At 50.0% G+C, this 24,898-nt stretch overlaps 1 protein-coding gene across 3 annotated transcripts; it reads right to left on the bottom strand.

The window, feature by feature from the left end:
* Positions 1-2,397: 2,397 nt before the first annotated feature.
* LOC132382892 (F-box/LRR-repeat protein 19-like) lies at positions 2,398-23,230 on the bottom strand. 3 transcript variants are annotated; one of them, XM_059953423.1, is made up of 10 exons: positions 22,966-23,230; positions 16,992-17,210; positions 16,160-16,303; positions 15,564-15,650; positions 15,079-15,270; positions 10,594-11,360; positions 9,913-10,076; positions 9,531-9,692; positions 9,191-9,409; positions 2,398-2,733 (listed from the first exon to the last, which is right to left on the bottom strand). In XM_059953423.1, exons 1-10 carry the CDS (start codon positions 23,008-23,010, stop codon positions 2,543-2,545), a joined length of 2,190 nt encoding a protein of 729 aa, XP_059809406.1. In that variant the 5' UTR covers positions 23,011-23,230; the 3' UTR covers positions 2,398-2,542. The 3 variants fall into 3 exon arrangements, with proteins under 3 accessions (XP_059809406.1, XP_059809409.1, XP_059809408.1); XM_059953426.1 differs by having other exon boundaries at positions 2,710-2,813; positions 22,966-23,229; XM_059953425.1 differs by lacking the exon at positions 2,398-2,733 and adding an exon at positions 2,907-8,929 and having other exon boundaries at positions 22,966-23,228.
* Between the last annotated feature and the right edge of the window lie 1,668 nt (positions 23,231-24,898).

The following is a 24,898-nucleotide window of genomic DNA, read 5'->3' as shown; positions in this document are numbered from 1 at the left end:
ATGCAATCCTGAGATTCATACTCAGTAAATCTATAGAATAACAGGATCAGTGAAAGATCATCTAGAGTGCAGAAGACAACAAACTGTGCAAATGCAAATATAAATAAATAGCAATAAATAATGATGATATAAGATGATGAAATGTACAGACAGCCAGCACATTTTTCCCAGGATGGCAATGACTGACTTGAGGAGGCATCATTTTAAGGTAATTGGAGGAAAGCTCAGGGGAATATCAGAGGTAGGTTTGTCGCACAGAGTGGTGGGTGTGAGGAATGCGATGCTGGGTGGTGGTGGGAGCAGATAAGCATATCTTAGACATATCTTTTAGATGGGCACATGGATGAAAGAAAAATGGAGGGCAAAGGTGCAGCAGAGCATTGTGGGAGGAAAGCAGTATTTTGATCTTAGAGTAGGTTAAAAAGTGCAGGCCAAAGGGCATATTTTCCAGTTTAATGGCCCTCTCCTTGCAGCAGGACGGACCATACTGTAACTAAACACAATACTCAAGTAACACACACACAAAACAGTGAAGGAACTCAGCAGGTCAGCATCTGTGGAAAGGAGTAAACAGTCAACATTTCAGACTGAGACCCTTTTTCAGGACTGAAAATGTAGGGGGAAGATGCCAGAATAGAAAAGTGGGTGGGGGTGGTAAAGGTCAAGGGCTGGAGAGACAAGCATAAAGCCCTCACTCCAGCCAACACCGCTGTCCGGGTAATTGAGGCACGCAAGCCTCCAAACCATGACGAGGAACTCTTGGAGGACTTTAGCAACCTTACACATTTCTTTTGCTTCAACGGAGGGGTTCAAGAGATATGGTTCAGATGCAGGTAAATGGGACTAGGCAGAATACCTGGTTGACATGGAGCAGATGGGCCAAAAGGCATGTTTCTGTAATATTCTGAAGCCCTCTTTTGGTCAACCGTAGATATTGCATCCTAGCTGTCTACGTGATGCACAAGCCAGGTCAGTAAGATATGGAGAGCAAGCTGCTGGCCACGTGGTAGGCTTCCCCTCTCCACGCATCCGATGAATCCAAAGGAATGGCAGAGACCTGTACAGTTTGGCACCAATGGTGTCACAGGAGTTGCCAGTCAGCATAGGACTGCCTTTGGGACCCCAGCTCTAGACTTTTCCTCAGGGTTTACTTCCAAACCCTTCCCCACTAGTTAGATTTTTTCACCATTTGTAATTCTTACACCCACTTAGACAGCTGATTAGATACACCCCTCCTTCAAGTTTTGATGATCTTTTCACTATCTATGATGCACCCTACCGTAGCTATTTATAGCTAAAGGCAGGATTAGTAAATTTGCGGGTAACACTAGACAGTGAATATGAACTGCAGAGGAATTTTGATCAGCTGGCTAAATGTGCCAAGGAATAAAAAATGGCGTTTAATTCCGATGTGTGAGGTGTTGCATTTTGGGGAGGCGAACAAGACTTCCAGGGCCCCAAAATGCATTGCAGAACAGAGGGACTGTCTGGCTTCATCAGTCAGTACTGAATACAGGAGTTGGGACGTCACGTTACAGTTGTACAAAATGTTGGTGAGACTGCACTTTGAGAGTTGAATGCAGTTTTTTTGCTCTGGAGAGGATGTAGAAACAATTCATAGGGACATTGATGGGCCCGAGTTATAAAGAGAGACTGGACCGGATATTCCCTGGAGGTAAGGAGGCTCAGGAGTGAACTGACAAAGGGGTGAAGATAAGTCGATTGGACAGTCTTTCCCCTAGCTAGGGACTTCTAAGACCCGAAGGCACTGGTTTAAAGTGAGGAGCAACTGTTTTTCCACAGAGGATGAGGCTGCACGGGGAGTATTGTGTTCAATTTTGGTCACCCTGCTACAGGCGAGATGCCACAAAGATGTAAAAAGTGCAGAGGTTTACAACGATGTTGCCGGGATTTGGGGGACTGGGTTACAAATAGAGATTGGGACATTATCCCTTGGAGCGTAGGAGACCTTATAGAGGTGTATAAAACCACGAGGGGCACAGATGTGTAGCTTTTTGTCCCATGGTGGGAAATCAAGGACTCGAGGGCACAGGTTTAAGGTAAGAGGGTGGTTTACATATGGAACGAGCTACCAGAGGAAGGTACATTAGCAATTAAAATTTATTTGGACAGGTATGTGGATAGGAAAAGTTTAGAGGGACACGGGTCAGATTGGGAAAAAGGGTCTCGCTGAGTTAACTGGAAAGAGGTACCTGCTCTTTTTGCTGGTGGGATTGTTGCTTGCTGAGGGAGAAGATAACTGACATTCATTCTTTGGGGCACTCCTGTTTTTATGGATAGTTGTGAGGAACCAGCATTTCAGGATGTACATTGTGTACATTTCTCTTGACATTAAGTGTACCTTTGAACCTTGTGCTGGAGAGGGCACAGAGGAGATTCAAATTTAATCAGGTTTATTATCACTGGAATTTGATGTTTTGTGTCAACAGTGCAGTTCAAGACACAGGAAAATAATACCTTTATAATTTACAATGTACAAAAAAAAAGTCAAAAGAGGAATAATGAGGCTGTAACTTTTAGTTCATCGACCAAAGATCTGCTGGCAAAGTTGAAGAAGCTGCTCCTGAACCTTTGAGTGTGGGTCTTCAACCTTCTGTATTTCCTCCCCGACAGTAGTAATGAGAAGGCACATCTTGCAGGCTAAGCATCGTCCCTGATTAGAGGGCATTGGAGCCTGTATTCCAACCAGTCTGAATGCTCTCCACCATTTATCTGTAAAAAATTGCCGGAGTCTTTGGTTTGTCTCTTTTTTAAAAAATAGGTTCTTTAGGGTTTCTTTATTTTGTGGCTGCCTGAAAGAAAATGAATCTCATGGTTGTCTAATGAATACATACTTTAATAATAAATGTACTTTGAACTTTGACATATCAAATCTCATAATGAAGTAAAGCCACTAGCATCCTTTATTGTGATTGGATAAATGTAATCAGTCCAGTGTAGATCGTCTGAGATGTTGATGACCAGGAACCTGAGGCTGCTCACCCTTTCCGCCAAAGATTCCTCAATGGGAATTGGTGTGTGCTCTCCCAACTTCCCCTTTCTGTATTCTGAAATTAGTTCCTTGGTCTTGCTAAAAGTGCAGTTGTTCTTTCAACATCACTCAACCAGCCCATTAGTCTTGCCTTAGTATGTCTCCTTGTTGTCTGAAGAAGGAATGGAAAAAATAAGGGCAGAGAGGGGGGTGTGGTGGGAGAGGAGGAAATTGCTGGAAGTTGGAGAAATTTCAGTTCAGGCCACCAAGTTGGAGGCTACCCAGAACTTGCTCCTCCAATGTGGGTTTGGTATCATCGTGGCAGTAGAGGCCACGGACAGACATATCGGTGTGGAAATGGGATATCAAATTCAACCAGCTATCTTTGGTATTGCCTAAAAAGAGCCCCTTCAGGGTGGTGAGTGCCTCTAATGCCAGCACCTCCCCCACCAGCATGTTTCCAGATTTCTGTAAATTGTTTCGGGGGGGTGGGTAGAGTGAGGAGAAAAATACAACTATACGCTCGCTCCACCTGGTCTGTACTAGCTCTTCCAATATGGCTGTAGATTGTATAGCTTGGCACAGCTCAAATACCATCCATAATTTTGCAAATGACATACCTGTTGTTGGTATTTCAGATGATGATGAGGAGGTGTGTGAGATGGGCTGTTTAAGTTGTGTCACAACAATCACCTGGCACTTAGCATTAGCAAAAACCGAGGAACTGATTGCAAAGTTCAGTAAAGGGAAGTGGAGGGTACACACTCCAGTCCTCATTGAAGGGTCAGCAGCTGCAAGTTCCTGGGCAGCAACATCTCCGAGAATCTATCCTGGGCCCAACGTGTTGAAGTGATCATGAAGAAGGCACGACAATGGCCCTACTTCATCAGGAGCGGGAGGAGGTTTGGTATGCCACCAGAAACTCCTGCAAATTTCTAGTCAGGTCCTTTTGATAACCTTCCTATTAGTTGTTCTCTCATCCATAAACTTACAAACCAGCCCACCTTCATTTTTCATCCATATATATTGCAATTAGGTCTCAGCACAGCAGAGGAGCAGTTATTGAAAAACTTTACAGCACCAGTGTTCAATGCCCACCGCCGACTGCGAAGAGCTTTCTGTTCTCCCAGTTGTCTTCCTTCGGGTGCTCCGACTCCCTCCCACATTCCAAAGATATGGCTAAGATGCTGGTGCCGGAAGCACGGCAACACTTGCAAGCTGCCCCCAACACATCTTTGGACCGTGCTGATTGTTGGCGCAAATAACACACTTCATTGTGTATTTTGATGATGCAATATACTTGTGACAAATAAAGCTAAAAATTAATCCTTTTAGCTCTAGTTCCTGCACAGTGCCTTAAGGTTCAAATTGCTAGATGCAAACCCTGATGCAGATTGGGAAGCATTCTCACTCCATCTGCCACAAAAGGATGGTTCTCCTAGTGGCTAGCTATTTCAAATCCACTTCCTATTCAACATGTCTGTCCATAGCCCACTCTAATGTAAAAATGAGGCAAAATTCGGGTTGGAAGAGCAACACGTCACTCTGACTGGATAGCCTCCAACTTGGTATGAACATTAATTTCTCTAACTTCCGTTGAAGGAAGAGAAGTGAGTGCAGTTACTATTACAAGAGGAAGGTGCTCAAAAAGCTGAGACATAAAGGTGCATAAGTCACACAGACCAGATGAACTGTACCCGAGGGTTCTAAAAGAAGCAGTGGTAGAGATTGTGGAGATATTAGTAACCTCTCAAAAATTTTGGACTCTGGCAAGTTTCTGGACAACTACACAACCACAAATGTCACTCTGCTCTTTAAGAAAGGAAGGAGGCAGCAGAAAGGAAATTATAGATCAGTTAGCCTGACCTCACAGATTGGAAAGATGTTGGAGTCAATCATTCAGAATGAGGTTATGGAGTACTTGGTGACACAAGAGAGGACAAAGTCAGCGTGATTTCCTCAAGGGAAAATCTTGCCAGACGAACCTGTTGGAATTCTTTGAGATTACAAGTAGGATAGATAAAGGGGATGCAGTAGTTGTATATTTGGACTCTCAGAAGACCTTTGACAAAGAGTCACACATGAGGCTGCTTACCAAGTTAAGAGCCCATGGTATTATAGGAAAGTTACAGGCATGGTTAGAGATGAGTGGGAATAAAAATATCCTTTTCTGATTGGCTGCCAGTGACTACGTGATCTGCAAGAGTCTGTGTTGGGACTGCTTCTTTTTATGTATGTCAATAATTTAGATGATGTCATAGATTGCCAAGTTTGCAGATGATACAAAGATTGGTAGTGTTGAGGAAACAGGTTGGCTGAAGGAGGACTTAAGACAGGTTAGGAGAACGGGCAAGAAAGTGGGAAATGAAATACAATGTTGGAAAATGCATGGTCATGCACTTTTGGTAGAAGAAATAAGTGTACAGACTATTTTCTAAATGGGGAGAAAATCCAAATACCCGAGATGCAGAGGGACTTGGGAGTCCTTGTGTAGAACACTCTAAAGGTTAATTTGCAAGTTGAGTCGGTGGTGATGAAAGCAAATGCAATGTTAGAATTCATTTCAAGAGGTCTAGAATGCAAGAGCAGGGATGAGATGCTGAGGCTTTTTAAGGCACTGGTGAGGCCTCACCTTGAGTACTACGAACAGTTTTGGGCTCCTTATCTAAGAAAAGATGTGCTGGTTTTGTAGAGGGTTCACAAGGATGATCCTGGGAATTAAAGTGTTATCATATGAGTAACATTTGACTCTGGGCCTGTACTTGCTGGAATTTAGAAGGATCTCATTGAAACCTTTCATATGTTGAAAGGCCTAGACAGAGTAGATGTGGAAAGGATGTTTCCCATGGTGGGGGAGTCTAGGACAGAAGGCACAGCCTCAGGATAGAGGTGTACACTAAAACAGATGTGGAGAAATTTCTTCAGCCAGATGGTGATGAATTTGTTACTAAAGGCAACGGTGGAGGCCAGGTCGCTGGTTGTATTTAACAGAGATTAATAGATTCTTGATTGACCATGGCATCAAAGGTTACAAGGAGAAAGCCAGGGAGTAGAGCTGAGGAGGGGAAGAAAAGATCAGTCATGATTGAATGGTGGAGCAGACGATGGGCCAAATAGCCTAATTCTGCTCCTGTCTTATGGTGTTATAAGGACTCTATAGAAACTGCCAGTTCTTCAAATATTTTGGGAGTTCTGATAAAAATGCCCAATACTAAGGGATGTGCATTTAAGGTGAGAGGGGGTAAATTCAAAGATACATATGTGAGGCAACTTTAAAAAACCCAGATCAGTGGGTGCCTGGAATGCTTTGCCAAGTGTGGTGGTGCGTGCAAACATGATAGTGGTGTTCAAGAAGCCCTTACAAAGGCACATGGTGTGTGAGGAAAGCAGGAATATAGACTTCTCCATGAGACCACACTGGGGCAAGTGGGTTAATCAATCCCAAGTGCACACGTGTGAAGGGTAGAAATGGGAGGGGAAGGGAGGGCTGGGTAGGAGAGAACGTGCAGGCAAAATAGATTAGCTGAACACTTAATTACCAGTTTAGTTAACTCACCACTGCTTAGTGACAATAATAAACTATCATTAGTTACTGACCTGCAGGCAGAGTAACACACCTTCACCCTGTACCTTTTGGCCACCTTCCTGTTTTCCCCATCAATCCTGATTCTCCCTCTCTCAAAATGATTTACTTTTCCTGACCATAGATGCTGCCTGACCTTTGAATTTGCTCTAGATTCCAGCTGGAGTCTCCCGTATCTTGCTTTCATGCCCCTGTGCCATCAAGACACTTTTCTCTTTATTAAACTAGCATGTCACCTTACAGCAGTACAAGACACTGGTGAGACTGCATTTGGAGGTACATATTGTGTTCAGTTCTGATTGCCCAGCTATAAGAAAGGTATGATTAAGCTGGAGAGGGTGCAGAAAAGATTCACGGGGATGTTGCCGAGACTGGAGGGATTTAGTTACAAGAAACTGGACTGACAAGTATTTTTTTCCTGGAGCAAAGGAAGCTGAAAAGGGAAGAAGGGTTGGGTTAGAGGGACTAGATGGGAGGGCAGCACGGACCGGATTGGAGTGTCAGCTCCCCGGGGACTGGAGGGCAGCACGGACCGGATCGGAGTGTCAGCTCCCCGGGGACAGGAGGGCAGCACGGACCGGATCGGAGTGTCAGCTCCCCAGGGACGGGAGGGCAGCACGGACCGGATCGAAGTGTCAGCTCCCCAGAGACGGGAGGGCAGCACGGACCGGATCGGAGTGTCAGCTCCCCGGGGACGGGAGGGCAGCACGGACCGGATTGGAGTGTCAGCTCCCCGGGGACGAGAGGGCAGCACGGACCGGATCGGAGTGTCAGCTCCCCGGGGATGGGAGGGCAGCACGGACCGGATCGGAGTGTCAGCTCCCCGGAGACGGGAGGGCAACATGGACCGGATCGGAGTGTCAGCTCCCCGGGGACGGGAGGGCAGCACGGACCGGATCAGAGTGTCAGCTCCCTGGGGACGGGAGGGCAGCACGGACCGGATCAGAGTGTCAGCTCCCCGGGAATGGGAGGGCAGCACAGACCATAACAACATTCTCAGGGGGCGTGAGGATGAGTTTGAGTGTAGGGATGGGTGCTCCTCACTAATTCTGCTAGCTTTTATAGATCACCCCTGGGATTTATGGCACACAGATCTCTTTGCCCGTCCAGTTGACAACAGCCCAGCTGATGCAACAGACCCCACTTACCCTCGCCATCCCTCCTCCATAGCTCCCCTCCACTCACATAATCCAACAGGACCTATGGGTCACAGAACATTGCGCAGGAGGGGAAAACCCTGAACATTTTATTGCAGTTGTATTTATTCTCATCCCCCCAACCCCCTCCCCATTCCCAGCTCTGACCAAGAGTCTTTTGTTCCAACAAGTGTAACGATCCTGGTTTTCATATTTTTTTACAAAGTGGTCTCCACGAAATTTTTCGGTCAAAATAAAAAAAAACACAAGGAAGGAAACTGGCAAAATGCGGAAGATCAGAGGGAAAAGTAGGGATGGAGCGTAGGGATCGCAGTCTCTGCGGCGAGAATATTGTCTTTAAAACTGGAGTTTCTTCTGGTGAAACTGTACGCTGTCTCATCTCTCTCTCTCTTTCCTGGTGAAGCTGTCTCTTTCCCAATCAATCTTTCCGGGGCCCAGAGGTCCCATGCCTCTCTGGATGAATCTTTCTGCTGTGCCATTTCCCGAGGAATCTTTCCAGGACGAAGGGGCCTGTCTTTCTCCTGATGAACCTGCCATGCACTGGAGATTGCTTCCATCTTCTGGTGAATCTTTCCGAAATCTGGACCCCATCTCCCTCCCGGTAAATGACTCAGATTCCAGATCCTGTCTCTTCCCGGGCGATTTCGCTGGGGTCCGGATCCAGTCTCTCACCCAGCGTCCGGGGTCCAGATCTTGCCTCTCTCCTGGTAAATGTCTCTGATAACCTTGGTCCTCTCTCTCTTTCAGCGAGCATTCCCGGGGTCCTGGATCACATCCTTCTCCAGGTGAACCTCCCCGGGATCCCAGACCCTCTCTCCCCTGGCGAATCTCTACAGGGGTAAGATCCTCTCTCTCTCTCTCTCTCTCCAGGCGAATCTTCCAGGGGTCCTGGATCCTCTCTCTCTCTCTCCTGGTGAATCACTCTGGGGCCCGGTTTGCTCTCTCCTGGTGAAGCCCTCAGCCCCTATCCCGGGGGCTCAGCGCTCCCTGCCTACCCCCTCCTCAGCAGCCGCCGTTAGCTGTTGCGGAGGATGAGTTTGTCCTCGGCGCAGCGGAAGGAGGCAGGGGGGGCCGAGTCTTCGGCGAAGCGCTGGCACGCCTCCACCGTCACTTGTCTGCAGGAACGCAGGTCAATGCGGCAGAGGTTAGGGCAGCGCCGGAACAGGGGCAGGCAGTGGTCTGTGAGCCGAGGGCAGCCTGGGGAGAGGGGAGAGGGGATGGAGAAAGACACATTAGTGTAAAAAGGACAGAACTAAGGAGAGGGAGCGTGAGGGGAGGGGACAGACGTGGGAAGGGACACGTACTTTGCACAGCAGAGGAGGGAGACCTGGGGTGGACTGTGGATGGACTGGGGGAAGGGGCCAGCCTAGGGATAGACAGTTTTGGTGGGGGGGGGGGGGGAGGGCTGGCCTAAGGATGCATGAATGGGGGTGGTGGAGGGCCGGCGTATGGACGTACCAGACAAGTTGAGCTCCCTCAGGCTCTCACGCAGTGGACAGGTGACGGCGGTTAGCAGATTGATGGACTGGTCCCCCACCTGACCACACTGGCTGAGGTCAAGGCGCCGTAGACGGGGCAAGGTCCGGGCCAGCAGACGCAGCGAGGTGTCTGTCACCTCCAGACCTGACAGGCGCAACTCCATCACGTTCGGCAGTCGTCCCCGGCCCTCCAGCTGTCCTGTTGGGGGGGGGGGGGGGGAGAGAGAAGAGAGAGGGTCAGTCACTCTCCATCCCCCTCCCTACACGCAGCCAATACTTCCTCCCGACCGTTCACCCCCCTTCCCACACCTGGCACTGACCTGGCCTGCTGTCAGCTGGAGGGGAGAGCAGCTCGCGGAGCTGGGAGTCCTTGACATCCTGCACCCAGCGCAGGTCGAGCAGTCGCAGGGATGAACAGCTGGCAGTGCAGAGGGCCGACACAGAGGACCACGAGCAGCCCGACAGGATCAGTTCCCTCAGCCCTGAGGTGTGGGGAGAGAGCGAGAAGGGTGGGGGGTGGGGAGAGCGCAAGAAGGGTGGGGGGTGGGGAGAGAGCAATGAGAAAACTGTCAGGAAGGCCAGCAAGAAATGGTGGTAAGGAGCGAGGGGGGGCAGCAGAGGGGCAGTGGGGAGGGAAGGGGGGGGATGGTGAAAAGGCAGGAGAAGAGGGAGCGACAGTGAGGAACTGAGTCTCACACTCACCTTGCAGCCGGTTGAGGAGCCACATTAGCTGCTTACTGGAGATGCAGGCCCAGCTGAGGTCCAGCAGGGCAGGCTGCCGCCGGATAATGCCACTCAGCATGGCTGGCGTAATCGACTTCTGCCGGCTCAGGTCAATTCTGGTCCACAGCTGCTTGTCGCAGCACCTGGGGAGAGCGGAAGGAGGCAAGGCCCAAGGGGAGGGCACAGATCAGGATACAGTCATGTTAACTGACTTGCTTTCCCCTCCATCCTTGTCCAGCCCCAGGGCCAATCAAAACCATTGCCACCCTCATGAAACTGTGACTGGCCTGTCCAGGGTGGGGAGTACTTCACCCAGTCACTCCCCCCACTTCACAGAGCTCCCTCCCCATGTGCCGACAACGATCCTCCATCCCACTCCCCCCACTTCACAGAGCTCCCTCCCCCTGTGCCAACAACGATCCTCCATCCCACTCCCCCCACTTCACAGAGCTCCCTCCCCCTGTGCCAACGATCCTCCATCCCACTCCCCCCACCCCTAATACACCAATAATTCACCAACAACTGACATCCACAATGTGAGGAATCACCGCATGGGATATATATAAACAAAAAGATAGAGAAAGATGGGAGAGGGTACAGAGGGTGGGGTACACACCAACAGCATGCATGCCCACCCCTACAACCCTGTCCCTCACTCACCACCGGTTGAGGGTCCGGCAAACCCTCATGCAGACGCAGAGGTCTCGCTGGCTCAGGTAGCGAAAGACGGCAAGCCAGGCGTGACGCTGGAGTACATGGTCGGTCCCTGAGTCCAGGGGCAGGGAGTCTGGCTCCGGACTGTCAGGGGGAGGCTTCACCACATGCCTCTCCATCTGCAGGGGCCTGGGAGGCGAGGAGATGGGTGGCCGGCTCAGGAACGGACTGCGGGGTGCCGGCGCCTGGGGGCGAGGGGGCTTGAGGCGCCCTGACCCCTGGGCCACACCCTGCCCCTGACCTGGACCCTGCCTCGTTCGTTCTCGACGGGATCCTGGCTGTCCCTCCTTCCCCTGTGGCTGCTCCCTCAGCCGGGCCCTGCCGTTGCGGGGTGGGTCTGCCTCCTCCCCACGACCCTCCTCCTCCTCCGCCTCCTCCTCCTCTTCGTCATCCTCCTCACTGGCACTGAAGCCCAGGGCAGCTGCCGTGGTCCCGCGTTCCCTCCCATTGGAGCCAAGCCTGCCTCCTCCGTCGCTGCTCTCCTCTTCCTCCTCCTCCTCGTCTTCCTCCTCCTCACCACCCCTCCCTTCCTCTGAGTCCTGGGAGTCAGAGTCGGAGTCGGAGCCAGAGCTGGAGCTGGAGCTGGAGCTGCGGGCCTGGCTCACCCGCTCCAGCATCTGGCACATGCGCTTGAAATGCTCCAGCTTCTCGCGCTGGGGGGTGCGCTCACTGGCAAGGGTGCCATCCTCCGGCCCACGGACCATCTTCTGTTTCTGCAGGGAGGGGGTGGAGAGTGAGGGAGGTGAGGCAATACAGGTCCCCCACCCAAACACACCCACACTCACGTGCAGGGGTCTCTCACAGTCCAGTCATCCCCTCAACACACACACCCTCCCTACCCACGTGCAGGGGTCTCTCACAGTCCAATCATCTCCTCAACCACACACACGCCCCCACCCATGTGCAGGGGTCTCTCACAGTCCAGACATCCCCTCAACACACACACCCCCCCACCCATGAGCAGGGGTCTCTCACAGTCCAATCATCCCCTCAACACACACACACCCCCCACCCATGTGCAGGGGTCTCTCACAGTCCAATCATCTCCTCAACCACACACACGCCCCACCCATGTGCAGGGGTCTCTCACAGTCCAATCATCTCCTCAACCACACACACCCCCCACCCATGTGCAGGGGTCTCTCACAGTCCAATCATCCCCTCAACACACACACCCCCCCTACCCACGTGCAGGGGTCTCTCACAGTCCAGTCACCCCCCTCAACACACACACACCCCCCACCCATGTACAGGGGTCTCTCACAGTCCAATCATCCCCTCAACACACACACCCCCCCACCCATGTGCAGGGGTCTCTCACAGTCCAATCATCCCCTCAACACACACACACACCCCACCCATGTGCAGGTGTCTCTCACAGTCCAATCATCCCCTCAACACACACACACACACCCCCCACCCATGTGCAGGGGTCTCTCCCAGTCCAGTCACCCCTCACCCCCCAAACACACCCAGTGTACGTTTCTCTCACTTAGAGAGCAACACAGCCTATGACACACAGCGTGGAATAAGCTCTTCTGGCACTTTCAGCTGCACTGTCCAGCAGTTGCCCAACTTAACCCTAGCCAAATCATGGAACAGTTGACCATAACCGAGAAAGCGACTGAACGGTATGTCCTTGGACCATGGGAGAAAACTCACAAGGTCACAGGGAGGAGGTACAAACACGTTACAGGCAGCGGTGGGAACTGAATCTGCGTTGCTGGTACTGTGCTAACCACCATACTGCCGTGCTACCCCACTGATAATCCTCCACCACCACACACACACTGTCCCATTTGGTCATGGGTCTACCTAAACAGCTCATAAGCCTGTCCTGGCTGCAAATTTCAGGCACCCACCACTCCCTGTGCAGAAAAATATTACCTCTCTCACTGTAAACCTCTGGCATTTGTCATTTGCACCTTGGGAAAAGGATGTCAGTTTAGTAGGCTAATTGTATTAATGACTAGCACCCTGGTGAACCCCGGAACCACTCTGCACCCTCTCCAAAGCCTCCACATCCTTCCTGTAAACGAGCAACCACAACTGTACAGAATACTCCAAGAGTCGTTAAACTAAAGTTTTCTACACCTTGCTGACTTTTACACTCAAATCTCCTAGCAACGAAGACAAGTTCATTTTACACCTTCATTTGTGTTGCTACTTTCAGGGAGCTATGGACTTGGACCCCAACAACCAGCTTTCTGCAGTATTTTGAAAACAGAACACTATAACACAATACAGGCCCTTCAGACCACAATGTTGTGCCAAACCTTTAGTCTACTCCACAATCAATCTAACCCTTCCCTCTCACATCTGCTTTCTTAACAACTCTATCGAGTTGTCTGACAACTTTGAGGTATCTATGGACCAAGGTCCCTCTGTTCCTCCGCATGGTTAAGAATGCTGTCATTAAACTCGAGCTCTGCCTTCACGTTCCACCTTCCTAAGTTTATCGCTTCCCACTTTTCCAGATTGAAAGTCATCCGCCACTTCTCAGCACAGCTCCGCATCCTGTCAATGTCCCGTTGTAACCTATGGCAACCTTCTTCACTATCCACACCACCACCAGCCTTTATGTCATCTGCAAACTTACTAAAACCCACCTTGTACTTCCTCACCCGATTCATTTATAAAAATCACAAAGAGCAGGGATCCCCTAACAGATCCCTGTGGAGTACCACAACATCACCGACTCATTCCATCTACAACCATTCTCTGCCTTCTGTGGACAAGCCAATTCCAAAGTTCATGCATGATCATGTTCCACTGATCCCATGCCTCCTAACTGTATGAGCTTTCCATATGGAACATCTTTAATAAATCCCATATACACCCTATCCACTGCTCGACCTTCACCCATTGATCTTATTACTTCCTTGAAAAAAAATCAATCAGGCTTGAGAGGCACAACCTGCCCCTCACAAAGCCATACTAATTTTCCTAATCAGACTATTCCTATCCAAATAACGAAAATCAGTCATTAAGAATCCTGTCCATTAGTTTGCCCATCACTGATTTACAATTCTCAGGATTATTCCTGTGACCTTCCTGAGCAGAGGGATGTCATTTGCCATCCTCTTATCCAGTGGCCAGGGAGGACACAGAAAATTATTATTTTATAAAAACTTGTTGAGATACAGTACAGAATAGGCCCTTCCAGCTGTGCGGCTCAGCAATCCCTGATTTAATCCTGGCCTAGTCACAGGACAATTTACAATGACCAATTAATTTACCAACCAGTACACCTTTAGATTGTGGGAGGGAACTGGAGCACCCAGAGGAAACCCACGCAATCACAAGAAGAATGTACAAACTCCTTACAGACAGCAGTGTTTTGTAATTTTCAGTCTTTAGACAACTACAACTCCCCCATGGACAATCTCAAGCCCAGTTGCAAAAAGAGGAAGGTTGGAAGAGGAAGAGGAAGGTCAGCAACCCCATCCTGTAAAAACCAAGAGGTACAGAAATGCCAAAGACCTCACCCCGGGAGAAGGACCTTTGCATAGAAGAAACGTTAAGTTACTTGGTGAAAATGGAAGGCACAGAGCCGATCAACCTTTAATCGGCCTGTCAGAGGAGACTGATGAGCTGCTGACAGTGGCCTATGCCCCAGAAGACAATGACTTGTGCCACAAAACAAGTTTCACATCAGCTGTCAGCAATAATAAATCTGACTCTGCCTCCACAGATGCTGCTCAACCTACAGCGATTTGTTTCAGCTTGTTCCAGTCTGTTCGGTCTTTAACTCCCTGCCTGTGCTCCGGAACAGCACATGTTAAAATGGGGCACCATGTGGTATCAATTGGCAAGACTGCACTTAGAAAGTCAGAAGTTGAGTGCAGAATTAGGCCATTAACACCCTGCCATTCCATCACAGCTGATTTAAATTCCCCTTCATTCCATTCTCCTGTCTTCTCCCCACAACCTTTAATAATGTGACTAATCGAGAACTTATCAATCTCTATTTTAAATGTACCCAATGACTTCGCTTTCACAGTAGTCTTTAGAAAGGAATTCCACAGATTCACCACCCTCTGCCTAAAGAAATTCTCTATCTTAAATAGATTTCCTCCTTTCTGAGGCTGAGGCTGTACTCTCTGGTCCTACACTCTCCCGCTGTAGGAGAGATCCATCCACATCCACTCTTATCTAGGCCTTTCAATATCTGATAGGTTTCAATGAGTTCCGCCAAACATTCCCCATACATTAACTTTTTCATCCCCAGGACCACTGTCATAAATGGGAGGATTATGTGCAGCTCATCACCCCATTACAGGGTGGGTGAGGCTCAGCTGGAGAGGATGTAGAAAAGATTCATGGGAATTGTCTTCAAATTAGGGGGAGAGACTGGACCAGCCGGATCTTCCAGCTGAGAAGATGTGATGATCCGGAAGGTAACAAAGGACAGCAGGTGGTTTCTCTCACCTTCTTCCGGGGCCCAGCTTCCACTGGCCCATCCCTCTCCTTTTTCCTCTTGTGACCCTCTTCCCCTTTCCTGTGGTTGGGGGCCAGATACTCATCCGCTCGATGCCTGCTACCCTCCTCAAGCTTCCAGCGGGGGCCCTCCTCACCATCAGAACGTCTCTTCCCTCCGGCCTCCGTCTGGTCCTTCCCGTCCTGGGGATCAGGGGTGAAAGAGAGGGCAGAGAAATGAGAGATCAAGTGAGGGAGGTCGTGGGGAGCGGGAGGTGGGGCAGTACGGCAGAAATGGAGAGAATGAACTGAGGAGGAGAGTGAGGGGAAGAATGCAGAGGAGACTAGTGAGAAAGAAAGGGCAGGAGGGAAGGAGGATAGAGAAGGACAGGGAGAGTGGGGTGGTTAGGCAAGAGGGCTGGGATGTGAGGGTGGGGATGGCGTCACTCTCTGCCCTGCATGTACTGACTGAGCTTTGCATTGCGATTAGGACTCACCTTGCTCGACCTGCCTTCCTTCCGACACTTGGGACATTCCCAGCAGTTGGGAATCTCATCGTTGATGATGCCCTCGACATCATAAACCTGAACACAGAGATGAAAGACAGCAGTGAGATCACGATGCGTTTGGAGCGGGGGGAGAGAGGAGGGAGGTGAACAGAGGGGTTTGAGGGCAGAGGAGGAGTGGAAGGCGAGGAAGAGGAGGATGAAGAGGGAAGAGAGAGGGGAATGTTCTGCCTCAGGATATGTGTGGGGGCATTTAGCTAGGAAATGCAGGCCCATGTGAGCAGGGAGACATAGACGCATGCAAGCAGCAGAGAAACATGGCTCCATCATCAGATGAAGTGGGGTTAAAGTGCAGTCTCTGAACAGAGAGGCACTGGGGGAGTGAGTTTGAGGTAAGTGCAGAGAGAGGGAGGATGAGAAAGAGGGGGAAGACAGTGATGGGAGCACTGAAGGAGAAGGTTTTGGGCAGATAAAACTATGAGGCAGCAGCGCGAGAAGACACCACTATCAAGGAACCCCAATCCTCTCCCCACCGCCCTGGATTCATGCGCTCTCTCCATCGACCCACCCCCCCACTCCTCACCCACCTTCAGACAGCCCGGGTGGACAATCTCATTACAAATGGTGCACTCCATCAGGGACAGATTAAACTTCTCGGACTCTCCTTCCACTGAATCCTCTTTGCCTGCTTCCCAACACATTAGGCAGACGGCTGTATGAGGGAGCACCGGCTGTTGGGTTAAGAACATGGGGAGGGGTGAAGGGAACAGGTTAGTGCAGGCAGAGCAGGGACACAGGAGCAGATGGAGGTAATGCCTTGCAGATAGCTAGTGCCAATCGCCTACACTGCTTGTGGAGTAAGTGGGAGCTTTGCTGCGTCTGGACCTGGGAGTGTGTGATGGGATGGTGTGGAGGGAGTTTCACTCTGTGTCTGACCCCGGGAGTGTGTGATGGGACGGTGTGGAGGGAGTTTCACTCAGTGTCTGACCCCGGGAGTGTGTGATGGGATGGTGTGGAGGGAGTTTCACTCTGTGTCTGACCCCGGGAGTGTGTGATGGGGCGGTGTGGAGGGAGTTTCACTCAGTGTCTGACCCCGGGAGTGTGTGATGGGACGGTGTGGAGGGAGCTTCACCCTGTGTCTGACCCTGGGGGTGTGTGATGGGACGGTGTGGAGGGAACTTCACTCTGTGTCTGACCCTGGGAGTGTGTGACAGGACGGTGTGGAGGGAGCTTCACCCTGTGTCTGACCCCGGGAGTGTGTGATGGGACAGTGAGGAGGGAGATTCACTTTGCGTCTGACCCCGGGAGTATGCGAAGGAACAATGCGGTAGGAGCCTCATTTGGAGTGTGATGCACAAGATGACCGTGTCCCTCCCCTAGACAGAGACCAACACCAACATCGCCCCCGATCCCACTCACTGCCGTGCACTGCCGCAGAAGGCAGGACTGCTTCATGCGGCCGGGACCCCCAAACTTCTTCATGTCCTTGCAGAAGTGGCACTCCCCGCACTCGCTCTTCTGGCAGGCATCGCACTTCCGGCAGCGGGTTCTCCTGCGCCGCGCCCCGCTCGCTCCCTTGCTGGAGGGCACCTTCGGTGCTGAGGACATTGGTGCTTTCGGCTTTACCTTGGCCTTGGACTGCAGGGAGGAGTGGCAGCAATCAACGGGTGGGGCACAGGACACGTTCTGAATATCAACCTGGTTAGACTCATCACTCCCAACACTAGCCACCCCTCCGACCTTCCCTACCCCAGAGTCATTCACAAGGGTCTGGCGAGGGACAGCTTCAGGAAGCCAGATCAGACACAAACCGATGGGTGGGGGCAGACAGAGCAGCAGATTGAGAGCTGGCCCACAGCAAGGTAGAGTTCACTTTTCACACTGTGCAGGCTGTCAGGATGTGTGGGCAAAGAAACAAAGAGTATTGCCAAGTCAATGCAGAGACTGCTGTATGACTGAGAATGGTCAGGGGTTGAAAGAGGATCTGCACTGGAAGGACTGGAGGGGTAGGTGGAGAGAGCTTAGAATAAATTGCAGTGGATGATTAAAACTGGCCAATCAAGGGACTTCCCTCTAATCTGAGCCTGTGCCCTCTGGATCCAGAGTCCCCACTATAGGAAACATCCACACTCCACTCCATCCTGGCTTTCAATACTCAATGAGATCCCCTCCTCATTCTTTTAAACTCTAATGAATATAAGCCTGGAGACATCATTCTCGTGAACTTCCTCTGGATCCTCTCCAATGCCAGCACATCTTTTCTTAGTTATGGAGCCCCAAACTGCTCACAATACTGCAGATGTTGTCCGACCTGCACGTTATAAAGCCTGTGTTACATCCTTGCTCATATATTCATTGCATTTGCCTTCCTCACCACCAACTCCACTTGCAAGTTAACCTTTCGGGAATCCAGCACAAGGACTGACAAGTCCCTTGCAACTCTAATTTTTGTAACTTGCTCCTCGTTTAGAAAACAGCCTTCGCCTCCTTCTATGAAATATATCATCTTACACTTCCTCACACTGTGCCTCAAGATAACAGGGTTATTTTTGTGATGGAATAACTTCTCAATGGCATATGGGATGTCCACTGTTGGGCATTACTCTGGAGTTATGACATTTTGGATAGCCAAATTATGGATTAACAAAATGCTGGAGGAACACAGATCAGGCAGCATCAATGGAGGTGAATAGACAGTCGCTGTTTTGAGACAAGACACTTCTTCAGGACTGCAAAGGAAGGGGGTAGATGCCAGAATAAAGAGGTGGGGAGAAGGGAAAGAGGGCCATCTAGAAGGTGATAGGAAGAAAAGGTAAAGGTATGGAATACGATAGGAGAGAGGACCATGGAAGAAAGGGAAAGAGGAGGGGACCAGGGAGAGGAAAGAGCCTGGAGTGGGGAATAGAAGGTGGAACAATAAATCGATGATCAGAGGCTACATATAAGGTGTTGTTCCTCCACCCTGAGAGTGCCCTCATGGGTGTGTTTGTGTTCATTAGTTAAGGCACTGAGCCCACGATTTACCATACAAAACACAGGGAAAACTCAGCAGGTTAGTCAGTATCTATGGAGGGGGATAAACAGTTGATGGTTTGGGGTGAGATCCTGGAAATGAAGAAGCCTGAATAAGGTGGTGGGGGTCAGCATTTTGTGATTTCCCACATCTGCAGAATCTCTTTGGTCTGTGATTCAGGAAGTTCTTTTGCAGCTTTATTAAACTCTGCGTCTGGATTACTGCATTCAGATCTGGTCACCCCCATTATAGGGAGTGAGTGGAAGCTTTGGCAGGGTGGAGAAGAGATTCACCAGTCTGCTGCTTGGCTTAGAGGACATGAGTGTAAAGGAGAGGTCAAACAAACTTGGGTTCTTTTCTCTGGAGTGGCAGAGGCTGAGGGGAGATCTGACAGGTTTGTAAGATTATCAAAGGTACAGAACAGACAGCTGTTATCTTTCATTTGTACTTATACAATTGAACCACTCTTATCTCAATGATTTCAGAACAGCTTCTTCCTCTCTGCAATCACATTTCTGAATGGTCCATTATGGTTTATAAGAGGCGTAGAGAAAGATAAAAGATACTTTATCTCTACAGTTATCTCCAAGCCTTTCTTATCTTAAACTTTCTGAACACTACCTCACTATTTCATTTTACACGTTTGAACTGAACCGCCATCACAAAACAAACTTCACATCGTAACAAACCTGATTCCACTTTCCGTTACTCTCCAAGAACCACTGCACAATGCTAGTCACACATTTTACTCACCAGGGGTAGAAAGGAAATCCACCCAGTTTTTAACCATAGTTTTACAGCAGGGAATTTTAGGGGGCAGGGGTGGCGAAGTTCAGAACACACCAGGAGGGAGAAGGACGTGTCAGCATCAACAGGGATGGGGGTCCAGGCAGAAAACACAGTACACCTTTCAAAGCCTCACTACTTTGTACAACCCCCAGTCCTTAGGACCTTCCCTCGCCACCTCCCCCCCACAAACTATGACAAAACCATGCTCCTCAGAATCAGAATATCACTGACATACACCATGAAATTTGTTGATTTGCTGCAGCAACTCCAAGATGTTCGTAAGTTAAAAAAATAAATGAATACTGCAAAGGAGCCATAACAAGGTGTTCATGTGTGTATGGTCTGATAGCAGAGGGGAAGAAACTGTTCCTACAACACTGAGTGTGGGTCTTCAGGCTCCTGCACTGTCTCTGATGGTAGTAATGAGATGAGGATCCTTAATGTTGGATGCTACCTAATTGAGGTACTGTCACTTGAAGGGGAGAAGAGCTGTGCAGCCCATCCACTCACTCCACAGCTGCAGCCTGTAACATCTACAACTCACCAAGGCCCCAGAGAGAGCACCTCACAACCCAACAACTCTCCCACCAAGGACAAGGACAGCAAAAGCACATAGAACACCAGACCTGCTGGAAGTTGCCCTCCAAGCGACACAGCACCCAGACTTTCAGAAATAGTACCCTTCCTTCACCATCGCTGGGTGGCAAGCCCGCAACTCCCTCCCTCCGGCCATCAACTGACTACTTAAGGGCAACTAAATGCTGCCTCAGCTGGTGAAAACCATACCCCATGAATAAATACAAGAGAAATATATTTAGCAGGTTGGGAAAATTGAAGAAAATTTCTGTCCAGATCTGCAAACCCAGCCCTAATTCTTGGATCATTTGAAAAAGAAATCAACTTTCTCTTTTGATACCTCAACCTTCACAACCACCCAAGACGGAGAATTCCAACCTCGAGAGAAGTTAGTGTATACTAACCGATTGCCCCTTTCTATCTACCCCTCAGGATGCAAAATGCTACCCCTTGTTCTTCTAAATGATGCATCGGTACATCACCTCCTCGCTGACAATCAACACAGATGCACATGAAGGATGCCTGCCCTCATGACATGGGGGTAAGCTCAGCTCAAACACTATCTACAAATTCACGAACAGTTATTGGTAGACGAAGTGGTGTACAGGAGTGAGAAACTTGAGCTGGTTGAAAGCAGCAACCACCTCTCACTCGATGTCAGCAAGATCAAGGAATTGATTGTGGACTTCAGCAACGGGTATCTGGGTGAACACACACCAGTATTCACTGAGGGATCAGCAGTGGAAATGAAGAGCAGCTTCAAGTTCTTGTTCGTCAACACCTTTGGGCCCAACATACTGACGCAATCATGAAGAAGGCACACCAGCAACGATACTTAATTAGGAGTTTGAGGAGATTTGATGTGTCAACAAAGGCACTCAGATTTGCTTATGTATACGGTGGAAAGCATTTGGACTGGCTGCATCACTGCGTGGTATCATTCCAATAAAAAGGATCAAGAGATTGCAGAGGATTGTAAACAGCAACATCATGGTCACCCTCATCAGGCTGTATCCACCACTAAGGACATGTCCTCTTTTCACTACTGCTATCAGAAAGGAAGTACAAGAGCATGAAGAGTCACTCAGCGATTCAAGCAGCTTCTTTCCTTCTGCCATCAGAAGGAATGGCTCACAACAGCATGAACCAGGTTTACTATTACCAGCATGTGTTGTGAAATTTGTTAGAAGAAAAAAATAAGTAAATCTATTACTGCACACATATATTGAATAGATTTAAAACAGTGCAAAAAAACAGAATATATATATTTTTAAAAGCGAGGTCGTGTCTAAGGGGTTCAATGCCCATTTAGGAATCGGATGGCAGAGGGGAAGAAGCTGTTCCTGAATCACTGGGTGTCTGCCTTCAAGCTTCTGTACCTCCTACCTGATGGTGACAGTGAGAAAAGGGTGCCGGAGGTCCTTAATAATTGACACTGCCTTTCTGAGACACCGCTCCTTGAAGATGTCCTGGGTACTTTGGAAGCTAGTACCCAAGATGGAGCCTAAATTTACAACCCCCTGCAGCTTTGTTCAGTCCTGTGCAGTTACACCTCCCAGTGATGCAGCCTGTCAGAATGCTCTCCACAATACAACTATAGAAATTTTTGAGAGTGTTCGTTGACCTACCAAATCATTTCAAACTCCTAATAAGTATAGCCACAGTCTTGCCTTCTTTATAACTGCATCGATATGTTGGGACCAGGTTAGATCCACAGAGATCTTAACACCCAGGAAACTGAAACCTCTGATCCTTCTATGAGGATTGGTACATTTATCTTCATTTTACCTTTCCTGGAGTCCACAATCAGCTCTTTCGTCTTACTGACATTGTGCCAGGTTGTTGCTGTGACACCACCTGACTAGTTGGCATTTCTTGCTCCTGTATGCACTCTCACCACCATCTGAGATTCTACCAACAATGGCTGTATCATCAGCAAATGTATAGATGTTATTTGAGCTATGCCTAGCCACACAGTCATTGGTATAGAGAGGGTAGAGCAGTGGGCTTCACCATTCCTTTCTCGTGCTCCATTCGGCTTTATAAATTTACGGTAATACATGCCACTGCAGCCACAAAACGACAAATTTCACAGCATACAAGTCAGTGATAATAAACCCAATTCTGAAACACTTGTGGACTGAAATCTCAGCTGCTGGTCCAAGACGTCTGTTGCTCAGCAGGACTCAAGTGTAGCACCATGTACACAAAGGCGAATTGCTTTACCTGATGCAGGAGGGAGAATGGTGGAAAAAGTGTTCAAGCTGGAGAGGATGCAGAGAAGATTCAAAATCTATTTTACTGCCTTCTCCCACGTACCTGCATCCTGACCATATCCTTCCTATCCAGGTACCTGCCACTGCCTGTAAGGTTTTTGTGCGTTCTCCCCCATGACCGTGTGAGTTTCCTCCCACAATCCAAGGACGCACCAGTTAGCAGAACGACTGATCATTGTAAATTGTCTCATGATTAGGTTGTGGTTAAATCAGCGGTTGCTGGGCGATGTGGCTGAAGGGCTGGACAGGCCTATTCCGCACTGTATATCAACAACAAATACACCTATCCAGACTTCCCATTAATGCTACAATTGATCCCACTTCAACTATTTCCACTGAGTAAATTTCCTCGTCCACACTGAGTAAAAAAAATCTCCTTCAGATTCTCCTTAAATATTTAACCTTTCACCCTAAACCTATGACCTCTAGCTCACCCAAGCTGAGGAGGAAAAGGCCTGTATGCATTCATATACTCCTAATATTGTAGCCCTCTATATAAGAATCCCCCCATTCTCCAGTGCTTCAACTCCCCCCCAGTTTAAATCCCTATCCCTGTATTTAATTGCCCCCCCCCCCTTGGTCTCTCAAGATTTTAACCCCTTCTCATCCTCAGGAATAACCATCTCCCTCTCCTCACTCATCCGGGGTTGCACCCCTCACCCCTTCTCCTCCTCCAGGAGCTTCATCCCGCGATTTAACCTCCCCCACCCTACCTCCCCCACCCCCTTTCTCCGCTCACCTGTCCGCCGCTCTCCTGCTCCTCATCCTCGGGCCCCAGCGCCATGTCAGGGCGATGCGGCGGAGCGGGCCTGGGCCATTTCCCCTGCTTGGCCGGCCGGCCGGCTCCGGGGGGAGGAGGGTGGCGTGTGCCCCGGTCCCCACCACCCGCCGCCGCCAGGAGAATTGAAAAACCAGACGATGTCTCTCACCCCCACTTCACCTCACGCACTGAGCGACAAAATTTTTTAAAAAGTAACTTCCCCTCCCCACCACCCCACCCCCCTGGTGGGACGGCGGCTCTGCGCAGCCCCACCCACCTTCACATCGCCCCCCTGCCCCTCAGCTACCGCCCGCAGCACCGCGGCCCCTTCGCCGCTCCTCCGCTTCGCCCCATTATGTCTCCATCATGGCGGCGGCTGGCCTTCCGTCGGTCCGTACACCCTCCCTCCCGCCCCAACTCCCAGACAGCGCGCTGACGCCGAGCGCCAGAGGGCCGTCGGGGAATGTGGTTCATGCGGCAGTCAGCGGACTGGGGGCAAGGGCCTAATGGACTACGCTTCCCGGCGAGCACTACGGTCACGAGCTCTGAGCGGGCAGCTAGCTGCCCCGCGTGCGGTGACCACCGGGAGGTGTAGTTCAAATCTGCTAATAGCCTAGCGGAGCGTAATGGGCAGTTGACAACATTTCCCGGCGGGCACCACGGCTGCGGAAGCTGGGCAAGCAGCAGGCTCTCCTCTAACCACGGCGTCCGTCGGTAAGTGCAGTCATGCCAGCCACCCTCTCCTATAATTGCCTTCAGTCTTCTGAAAGACTCTTCCCGTCCGGCATTTTGGTAAGGACGCCCCTCCGAAGGCGCTGACCGCCGGATTACCGCCAGCTGCCAGTACATGGGCGCCGGAATCTTCTCCGGGCGCGGTGTCCACTGGGAAGTATAGTTCATGACTGGGGGATAGGTTTAGTAGACAACAAATCCCGGTGGGCAATTCGGCACAGGTAGAACATAAATAGCGCGCGATATCCGCCGGGATATGTAGTTTTCTTGGCCTTGTGGCAAGCGGAAGAGCGTGGAAACTGAAATACAACCCCCAGCGGCCACAGCGGGAATCTGGCACCGCCCGTCCCCGGCCCTCCGAATGCCCCGGGACCACTAGAGCAGGAACTGCAACATCCCATTGACTTGCATCGCCTCGTCTCTGGCCGATGGCACCGGTGTCTCCGTCAGCCTTCAGCATCTGTCCGCCCATATCTATGCCACTTGCAGACACGTCCCACACACACAATCTCGGGTGATATGATCTGAACCTTAGTGTCCATCGCCATTGCACTTAACTGTTTAACTTTGCAGTTTATTTTGCATTTTGTTGGTTCCTTAAGGTTGTTATAGCCGAGGCTGCTACTGGGGATAAGCACACAAAAGGCTGGAGGAAAGCAGGTCGGACAGCGTCTATGGAAATGAATAAAGTCGACATTTCGGGCCAAGATCCTTCCTCAGGACTGAAATGGAAGGTGCAGAACATCAGAAAAATGCTCCCAATAGTGTGTGTTTCAAATCGCCTCTGACAACCGAGGCCAGTGCTGGCATTCACACGTGGCATAGCTATTCGGCCTGGTGGGATCGTTTCTACTTACAGGAGAAGAGACGTCTTCAGGTAGATGGAGCTCATCAGCCATGGTTGGCAGCTCATCTTAGGTGAGGGAAATCTCTGATCCCAACCTTCGCTGCCTTGCAGCTATACCCACTCATGGGGAAGGCTTTGGGAGTAAACCCTGAGGGGGGAGTGGAAATTGGGAGCTGGAGTCCCTAAGGACATTGAGTTAACTCCCGTGACGCTGCATTGGTCTCTGCAGTTCCTTTGGGATTCATCAGATGTGCGGAAAGGGGGAGCCTATTGCAAGGGCAACAGCTTGCTAGCCATATTGTACTGCCCTGACTTGCAGTCCATCCATGGTCA

Source organism: Hypanus sabinus, chromosome 29 (genome assembly GCF_030144855.1).
Source record: "Hypanus sabinus isolate sHypSab1 chromosome 29, sHypSab1.hap1, whole genome shotgun sequence".
Lineage (NCBI taxonomy): Eukaryota > Metazoa > Chordata > Chondrichthyes > Myliobatiformes > Dasyatidae > Hypanus > Hypanus sabinus.
Note: the sequence above shows the minus strand (reverse complement) of the source record. Positions and strands in the feature narration are given on the sequence as shown.